This window comes from Panthera leo, chromosome D1 (genome assembly GCF_018350215.1).
Source record: "Panthera leo isolate Ple1 chromosome D1, P.leo_Ple1_pat1.1, whole genome shotgun sequence".
Classification (NCBI taxonomy): Eukaryota; Metazoa; Chordata; class Mammalia; order Carnivora; family Felidae; genus Panthera; species Panthera leo.
Window position 1 is genome coordinate 86,840,919 of NC_056688.1, and position 10,503 is coordinate 86,851,421.

The 10,503-nt window shown below is 36.0% G+C and overlaps 1 protein-coding gene across 1 annotated transcript in view; it reads right to left on the bottom strand.

Moving 5' to 3' along the window:
- Window positions 1-3,893, bottom strand: part of CCDC73 (coiled-coil domain containing 73) — a 141,883-nt gene extending 137,990 nt beyond the window's left edge. The window contains exon 1 of the mRNA XM_042904669.1: window positions 3,814-3,893. Coding sequence (XP_042760603.1) covers window positions 3,814-3,816 — 3 coding nt within the window. The 5' untranslated portion in view covers window positions 3,817-3,893. The remainder of the gene's footprint in view (window positions 1-3,813) is intronic.
- Between the last annotated feature and the right edge of the window lie 6,610 nt (window positions 3,894-10,503).

A 10,503-nucleotide genomic window follows, 5' to 3' on the forward strand; every position in this document is an offset into this window, starting at 1 on the left:
GCACCCAGGTGCCCATAAATACATTCTTATTATAAACCACAATATCATAGAGACCTAATCAGGGAACATTCCATGCCCATCATAACATAACATGCCTACATGCATTTCAGAATTGCTATGTACTAATGACTACTAAATGCTCTTTCTCCTCTTTTTAAATGAAAGTCTATCATGGTTATCCTATCCCTGTCTCATCACCGTATATTGGATTGGGAGGCAGATGATTTGTTTTTTAATCGGCAGGTCTCTGAATCAAGAGGAGCTGTATCTGAGAAGCTGCAGCCCAGGAGCCTCAAACCACACTTATACCTGGTAAAGATAAAATGATTCTGGACACTGAGCCTGATACTGTTTTGGAGTGAGATTTTTGCAGGTCTCTGGAGGGGGTGAGCATATTTTGCTTGTGTGAAAAATATAAAACAGGTAAACTGTGCTAAACTGCTTAATGGACACAAATTCTTCCCATCATGCCCATTTGAAATGTGATACAGTCACTTCTTCCTTCCAGAGGTGGAATCTATTTCCCCACAAGGGATTGCCTTAGGATTCACTTTAACCAACAGACCTTGAAATCTTTGCTCTCTCAGAATGCTGCTCTGCACCTGCCTTGCTTTGCCTTGCCATGCCAGGAAGAAGCACAAAACGAAAACCTACACGGAAACAGAGAGGCCCAATCCTCCACAATCTACAAGCTGAACGCAACTGCAAGAGTAAGCCTAGACAAGACCAGCAAAAAAAACCAAAAAAAAAAAAACAAACAAACAAAAAAAACATAAAAGCTACAAAATTATAAGAAATAATCATTGTTTTAAGCAATTAATTTTGGAGGTGATTTGCTATGCAACCACATATTCAATATTTTTTGCTATAACACTTAAAAATTTTTAATATTTTATTTATTTTTGAGAGAGAGAAAGAGTATGAGCAGGAGAGGAGCAGAGACAGAGGGAGATACAGGATCCAAAGCAGGCTCCAGGCTCCTAGCTGTTAGCACAGAACCCGATGTGGGACTCAAACCCATGAATCACGAGATCATAACCTGAGCCGAAGTCAGACACTTAACTGACTGAGCCACCCAAGCACCCCTGTTTTAACATCTTAATTCTGCATTGTCTCTTTTCTACAAGTTTCTTTTTTCTATTTCATTTTCGTCCCTTTCATGTTTTTCTCAAATGTCTGCTGATCCCTAGCTGTTCACATTTAAAAGTAACACAAATTTTTTTAATAAAAATAAAAGTATTGTGTGGTCAGCAAAGAAAAAAACGCAGGGAGACAAAAAAAAAAAAAAAAAGACTACCAAATGCAGTGTGAACTTTGGTTCCTACAGTGAAAAACAGAATAACTATAAAAAAGAACATCTGAGAGACAACTGGGGAAATTGGAATGTTGAGTGTAGTAGATAATCTTCCTAGGTCAGTATTAGATTTCTTGGATAACTATGAAAGAGAATGTCCCTGTTCTTGTTTTAAAGGAGATCTATGCTAAGCATTTCAGACTAAAGTATCAGGATGCTTGAAACTTACTTTCAACGGCTTCAGAAAAGAGAGGTATATAGAGATGGAGATACAACATATGTAGCAAATTTTTAATAACTGGTGAATTTAGGTAAAGGGTAGAAAGGTGTTGATTCTTCCATTATTTGAATTCTAAAGTTGGAAATATGTGAGGATAAAATATTAGGGAAAACAGAAGGACACTACAATAAAAAAGACAGATATTAACAAGTGTTGGCAAGGATGTGAGAAACTGGAATTTTCATAAACTCCTGGTAGGAATTCAAAACGGTACAGCCGTTTTGGAAAACAGTTTAGCAGTTCCTTAAAAGGTTAAACATAGAGTTACCATATATATGATCCAGCAATTCCACTCCTAGATACTCAAAAGAACACTGTACATGAGTGGTCATAGAAGTATTATTCATAATAGCTAAAACATAATCAAAATGCCCATTAGCTGATGAATGGATAAACAAAATGTGGTACATCCATAAAATGGATGTCAATCAGCAATAAAAAGGAATGAAGTATCGATACATGCTACAATATGGATGAACCTTGAAAATATTATACTAAATGAAAGAAGCCAGTCACAATGGGTCACATACTGTATTATTCCATTTATATGACATGTTCAGAATAAGCAAATCCATAGAAAGTAGATTAGTGGTTTCTTGGGGCTGTGGGGTAGGGAGATTGGAGAGGAACAGGGAGTAACTGCTAATAAATTTGGGGTTTCTTTTTCAGGTAATGAAAATATTCTAAAATTAATTGGGGTGATGGTTGCACAACTCTGAATATACTAAAAACCATTAAATTATACATTTTGAGTGAATGAACTGTATAGTGTGTGAACTATACCTTCATAAAGCTGTTACATTTAAAAATGGAATAATATGCTAGAAAGCTGACTGGAAGCTCTGGGGGAGGGCTTATTGACTAATAGCCTTCACAACCAGGTGATCAAATGGCAAGACAGTCTTTTCCTTAGGGGACTGCCTGCCCACCATCAATATGTAGACATCTTTTCTCTCAGGCCTTTCATCTTCTCGAGAGAAAAACTCTCCATTCTCCTGTCTTGGAGTGCAAGAGAAGAGGGTATTGGATTTTATCTGGCACATCCATTCTGATAGAAGTGTGGCAAATAGGAGGTAAGAGTTCCACAGTTCAGCGGGTAGATTTACTCAATATTTATTTGCAAGCCCTTGACTCACCCCTGTTCTCCACTGTGTCTGGTGTACTCCTGACTAGAACTGCCATGGTCCAGTGTTTTACAGAAAATTTTAAATTTCCCATATTCTGTGGGGAAAGAGACCTAGGGAAGTTCAAGTAATCTACATATAGATTTTCAAATCTTCTTTTTTATGCCCAAGCCTTATTCCTGTTTTTCAGACTATTTGGTATTTCCAAGTGCTCAGTATATTTCCAAACTTTAAAGTCAATCACTAGTCTTCTATTTGCTTTCTGACAGACACAGCTGAATCATCTCCCATTCTCTTATCCCCGTGAGTCAATACTCTTTTTATGCATTTTAATGACAGTGAGAAAAACAAATGTATGTGGTTAATCCATCATGTTTAGAAGCCTTAAACAAGATTTCAAAACCCGCCTCCTATGTAATTATATAAATTCTACTGCGCATGGAACAATGTTAGTCCTAGAAATAAAAAAGATGAATTGCACAGAGTAGATGATTAAAGAAACTTTATAGTTGGGTTCCCAGCATACTGCAGAGCACTATGCAAGTTTCTCGGGATATGAGCTTACAACCTGGTTGGAAAGACAGGCACAGAAACTAACAGTGTCAAAAACAGAAGCATATACAAAACACCCATGCAAGTGATTCTATTGACAGGACTTAGAAAGAATGTTACAGAAAAGATAGTATCTATGCTAGACCTTAAATATGGCAAAGACTGGCAAAGACTACAGAGGGAAAATAACGTAAGATGATAATTATGTGTTTCCATTGTTTATCAACTTACCAATAGAAATGTCTATCAGACAGTGCAAATCTAGATGATCTGCTACTCAGTTTTGGGAGCCAGTATTGCTATTTTATTCATTCTTATCCCCCATTATGTCTGGCACATAATGGTACTAAACATATCTTCTATCAGTCAAAAACATAGCAAATTTATTCCAGCTTTAATGCATATGTACTTGCTGTTCCTTCTTGAAGGAATGTTCTACATCCACATTTACACAGAATTTCCTTCATGTTTTTCAGGTCTCAGGTCAAATGTTACCTCTTCAATAATGACATCTCAATACTCTTCAGTATATCATCCTGTTTTATTTTCTTCACATCACTTACCATTAACCAAAATTATCTGTTAATTATCTGTTAACTTTATTATATCTTCTCCTTTAAAAAATAAGCTTTGTGAGAATCTCATCTGTACTGGCCAGGGTATATGTTCAGCACCTAGGACAGGGCCTGATAATAAAGTAATATCAGAGATTACATAAATATTTATTGAATACTGAATGAACTTAACTCATTTCCCTAGTTCTTGAAGGTATTTAGTGACTTGCTATAAGCACATAATCATTCAAAGAGCAACAGACTGATAATCAGTTGATATTAACATATCTATTCATAGGTAGTCATGTGATTGTGGACAAACTGCTTGACCTTTCTGGATCTACTTTCTTACTTTATCTCTAAATTTACTTCCAGCTACAAAGTTCTATGTGGTGACTACCATGTGAACAATTTCCAACAAATCTTCAGTCATCTCAAAAGCACTCATTTTTTTAACCTCTGATTTAACAAATCAAAATTTGTACTTTTTCTCCCTCAAATATTTTAAACTCCAATTCTGTCAGTAGTACCACATATTTTATTGAAATTTCCATGATAGGGGTGCCTGGGTGGCTCAGTTGGTTAAGTGTCTGAATTTGGCTCAGGTCATGATCTCACAGTACATAAGTTCAAGCCCCACATCGGGCTCTGTACTGACAGCTCAGAGATTCTGTGTCTCCCTCTCTCTCTGCTCTTCCCCTGCTTGCTCTCTCTCTCTCAAAAATAAACATTAAAAAGATTAAAATTAAAATAAATAAATCTCCATGATAAACATTCACAAAATCTTTGATCTCTTTCTCTCTCACTCTTTCACTCCCCTTCATTCCCTAAATCTAATCTCTAAATGGACCTGCTTGTTCTTCCTTCTAATTGGCCCTTAGATTCATTCTGCATCACTACTCCTACTGCTATCAATCTAGTCAGACCCTCATTACCTCAGACATGAGTTATAATCACTTTTTGCTGTTATCCTTTTATTTAATCTTCTCCCCCACTTCAATCTAACCTGCGTATTTTCTCCAAAATTATTTTTCTTTTTTTTCTCGATCAATATTACTTTTTATTTTTTTTAATTTTTTAAATTTTTAAATTTTTTATTTTATTTTTTTTCAATATATAAAATTTTCCAAAATTGTTTTTCAAAATAGCACTTAAATTTCATTAATCTCCAAATTCAAGCGGGCTCCTCTTGTCTAAACTAAGTCTAAATGCATCTAGACATCTAGGCATCTAGACTAGACAAACTAAGTCTAAATGCATCTGCCTGATTTTTAAGAGTTCTCCACTTTCTCGTTTCATTCCCCTTTTCAACTTTCATCTTCTGCACACAGTAGAGGTCCCAACAGAGGACCAAGATGTTCTCTACTCTAATTTTCTTATTGTCTCCTACCTAATCCATGCTCATTCCCACCTCTAAACCTAGAATAAATTTTCAACTCCCCCCTTATCTAAATTCTATCCATGTTTTTTTTTAATTTTTTTTTAATGTTTATTTATTTTTGAGGGAGAGAGACAGAGCACAAGCCAGGAAGGGGCAGAGAGAGAGGGAGACACAGAATCTGAAGCAGGCTCCAGGCTCTGAGCTATCACCACAGAGCCCAACATGGGGCTGGAACCCATGAACCACAAGATCATGACCTGAGCCAAAGTCAATGCCTAACTGACTGAGCCACCCAGGAACCCCAATTGTGTCCATGTTTTATGCCCAATTCAAAACCCCTTTTCTCCAAGAATCCTTCCCTGACCACTCTGAACCATTCTGACCCCTCCATTCTCTAAGTTCCTGTTGTGTGCTTAAATTCAACACCACAAAGTTTAATAAGAATTCCCCAGTTGTTCTATCTGTGTCCAATCTGCCTCTTCAAATGGGATGTTTTTTAAGTGCAAGAACTATTCCATACTTCTTTCATTTACTATTCTGTAGCATTTAGTACAATTCTAGGCACAAAGTAAGAACTCAGTGAATTAAATGGCAATAAGAAGAGCTCATTTTTATACAATTTCTTACATATTACAAAGCAATTTCACCCGTATTTTCCACTTGATCCTTAAATTGCTTCTCTGAGGTATTCAGGACTAGACTTAAGTAAAAACTTGACCGCTCTGACAACTATGAAACCTTGGAGGAAAAAGACTAATTTTTCTGAGATGCAGTTTCCTAATCTGATGATAAATTTCAAGTTTATCCCAAAAAGATAAGCTCATATTTTAAGAGATCATCACTGTTGAAAGCTTGAAACATATTTTTATATGAGTTAACAACCCCAATCAGTTAAATTAATAAATGTGAATATAGGAAAAATCTATAACTATCTGATTTCAATTTCTACACTACTGCAACTTTTAAAAATATTATACATAATATGTTTTAAATACTATAAACATTTTACCAAAAAGCTGTACTTCTTTAAATACATCTTATCTATTATTTACATCCTAACACATCTCAAGAGATTTAAGGTACTGATTTCAAGAAGCTTGCTACACTCTGGAGTGCCTGTGTGGCTCACTCTAGTTAAGAATCCAACTTCAGCTCACATCATGATCTAGTGGTTCAAAAGTCCAAGCCCCACATCAGGCTCTGCACTAGTAGTGAGGAGCCTGCCTGTGATTCTCTCTCTCCCTCTCTCTCTGCCCCTCATCCACTTGCACTCATGCTCTCTCTCAAAATAAGTAAATGAACTTAAAAAATATTTTTTAACTTAAAAAAAGAGGCTTGCTACATTTTTATTTGTGATTTTTATTACCAGAGAAGGCTAAATTATTTCCATCAGAATACTCTTTCTATTTTACATGGGGAGTCCATGTCAAAATGTTATTCATTTATTGGAAATACACTTTAGTTACTCAGTTCATTGCTAAATATAACATTATTTATCTTAAATACTCAACGCTCAAAATCATTAGCCAAATATCTATAAATTTGGGAATAGTATATGTTAAAAGCAGAAAGTTATATTACCTGTTTAATAATCACTAGTGTTAAACAAGAGTAATGAAATAAATCACTGGTTCTCAAAGTGTGGTCCCTGGATCAACCATATCAGCAACACCTGAGGACTTTCAGAAATGCAAATTCCAGGGCCTCAGGTCTATTGAATCAAGAACTGAGGATGGGACCCAATAATCCTGCTTTAATAAAGTCCACTACGTGTGAGAACCACTAATATAAATTAACCTAAGCAAGCCATAATTACTTGGTCACTGAATATTTTCTAAATAGATAGGAAATTTAGGTCCTATCTAGGAAAGTATTTTTTTTTTTTGCTTCCTTGTTTTAAGTTATCAAATGATGATTTAAAGGACTATATAAAATGTTGAGTGCCATAATCAGGGCTCAACAATGAAAAGGAGAAATGTAGTGACTAGTCTAATCTTTTACATTAAAAATCAGAGAAAATTAATGCTAAATACCCAAAATATGCAAATATTCCCAAAATCTGAATCAGGGCATACGACTAAAAAGATTTAATTGTTTCCCCATTTGGTACACTTAAAATTTATGATCAGAGTCAGAAGTGTTGTAGAAGAAGCAAAATAAGGAAAGCATATGGGAATCAATCCCAGGGTCCTAAGTTTATAAATATTCTGTTCTAACCCAGAGATTTCCAACTAGTGCACTAGGACAGTGTCCTATGAATAAATTACTGGTTTGAGAGTAATTATTACTCTTCTCAGTTGTGCAGAAGGCTGGGCACAGCATGGGAAAGCCAAACACCCACAACCAGGATTTTTTTGTCCACATGCTCCTCTACACTGTACAAATACTGTGCTATCATTTTCCAATTACTCCATGATGTGGGCTGAAAAAAGTAGGAAGCACACTTCCAACCATTTCTGCTAACTCAGGGAGTAAAATAACTTCAGTTGCAGTTACAGAAAACACTACTCATATTGGCTGTAAAAAGAAAAGGAGGGGTGCCTGGGTGGCTCAGCCAGTTGAGCATCCTGACTTAAACTCAGGTCATGATCTCATGGTTCGTGGGTTCGAGCCCCGTGTCAGGCTCCGTGCTGACAGCTCAGAGCCAGGAGCCTGTTTCAGATTCTGGGTCTCCTTCTCTGTCTGCTCCTCCCCCATTCATGCACTGTCTCACTCTGTCTCTCAAAAATAAATAAATGTAAAAAAAATGTAAAAAGAAAAGGAAATTTACTGGCTTTTCTGATGTAATGGTCTAGAATTAGGTTTGGCTGCAGGCAAGCAATGTAACCAGCACTGAGACTGTTATTACCTTGTTAATTTTTGCCTGTTAACATTCTCAATAGGCTATCACTTCATAATGCCCAAACGGCTGTAAGCAGCTACCAAAGCTACATACTTCCTTGTTCCTTCTTCCCCCAAGAAAAAAAGAATCTGTGTCCTGATAAAAGTCCGGAGGTTACTAATTTGGGGCTGCATGGGTTACCTTTCCACCCCTGAACCAATTACTGAGCTGGGGATTGATGGAAGCACAGTTCAACAAGCTCCATCTCTGGAGCTGGAGGTGAAGTCAATCCAGGTTAATCTCACAAACATCACATGCCTGAGAAAGTGAGGATTATATAGGGAAATATCAGGTATTGTTAGCAGAAAAAAGGAAGAATGTATGTGGGTCAATAGAAACAGCTTTCCATGATAGCTTACCACACATCTCTAAATGGGCTAAAATACACGATAAAACTGATTGCTTTTTTTTCTTTACATGCTAGTAATCTAAAAAAAAAAGTATATTAAAATAACGTATTTACCTATCAAATTAGCACACGTTTAAAAAAAACTATTTAGTACTAGTAAAGGAATGGTGAAACAGGCATTCAATCAATTCTGGTAGAAATATAAATGGAAACAATCCTTTGAAAAACAATTTAGAATGTCTCAAGAGTCATAAACTATACAGATATATACTTCACTTCTGAAAATCTATTCAAAAGAAAAAACACCTAAATGCAGAAAAATTTTCATATTAACATATTTACTACTACTTGTTAATAAAAACAAGACAGAATAAAAACAAACAACCTAAATGTCCAGGAATAAGAAATCATAATCAATTTAAGGTATCACTACCTGGTGAAATATATGCAGCCACTTAAAATGAAAATAATAGGGGGTGCCTGGGTGGCTCAGTCAGTTGGGTGTCCGACGTTGGCATGGGTCGTGGTCTCATGGCTCTGTGGGTTCAAGCCACACGTCCTGACAGCTCAGAGCCTGGAGTCTGCTTTGGATTCTGTCTCCCTCTCTCTCTGCCCCTCCCCCACTCACACTGTGTGTGTGTGTGTGTGTGTGTGTGTGTGTGTGTGTGTGTGTGTCTCAAAAATAAATAAACATTAAAAAAAATTTTTTTTAAATAAAATAAAATGAAAATAATAGCTAATATTTGTTGAGCACTTATGATATACAAGACAGTCTCTTAAAACCACATTCAGTTCTCCAGGACACTTTCTGAAATATTTGCTATTAGTATTCCCATTTCAGAAATGAAAAAACTGAGGCATAAAGAGATTAAGTAACTTGTCCAAGGTTACACACAAGGTATGGAACCTTCTAGATATGAACCAAATAATCCAGTTCCAGGCTTGCAATCTTTACCACTGCATTATATTGCCTCTCAATATCGTGTTTGTGTAGTTTATAATAATAAAATGTTTACGTTATAATGTTTTATAAAAAGTGAACAATCAACAACAACAACAGAACTCAGTCTTCCAGTTAAAAGACAGGAGGTCCAACAGAGGTATTTAGTTTAGCCCCCACTAAAGTAACAGTTGGCAATTTAAGAATAAACCTTGGGCCAAGAGACTGAGAATGTAACAAAAACAAAAAATATTGTTTTCTGTCAGGCAGATACAGGAGCCTACTTAGCATTCTCTCCTTCTCCCTCCCCTTTTGCCCCCTCCCAAATAAACTTAAGAAAAACAAAAGAAACGGGGCGCCTGGGTGGCTCAGTCTGTTAAGCATCGGACTTCGGCTTAGGTCACGATCTTACAGCTCTTGGGTTCAAGCCCCACATCAGGTTCTGTGCTGACAGCTCAGAGCCTGGGGCCTGCTTCAAATTCTGTGTCTCCCTCTCCTTCCCTGCCCCTCCCCCACTCATGCTCTGTCTCTCTCTCTCAAATATAAACACTAAAAAAAATTTTAAAGAAACATCTTTAATATTCTCACTAAAAGATCATATATTGCACTTATGAAAAAAGGAAGATGCTACAATAAAAGGAAGATTCACTGAAATAGTAGATATAAAGACAAAATTGAAGAAATCTTACAAAAAGAAGAGCAAAAGTCAAAGAAATACAGAACTGAAGAAAAAAGTATTAGAGGATTAATTCAGAAGGTCTAACAGAAATTAGAGAACAGAGAAATACAGAAATTAGAGAATAAATCATGAAAAGTTGTCAAGATTGATTTTCTCAGAACCAAAAAAATACGAGTTTGCAAAGAGCTCATTAAGTGCTGGCACAAGACATATTGTGGTGAAATAATGGAACACTGGAGAAAAGGGAAAGGTCCTATAACCTTCCAGAAAAAAAATAAAAATTTTTTCCACACAATGAAAATTTAGTCTTCAATATCTACAATAAAATCTACAATAAAGAAGTTAAGTCTTCAAACATAAAGGAAAGTTATTACCAAACTGGAATTTTATTGCCATGCTAAGTGTGGAGGTAAAAGATATTTTCAGACAAGCAATGTCCAAAACAATTTACCTTCCATACATCCTTTCT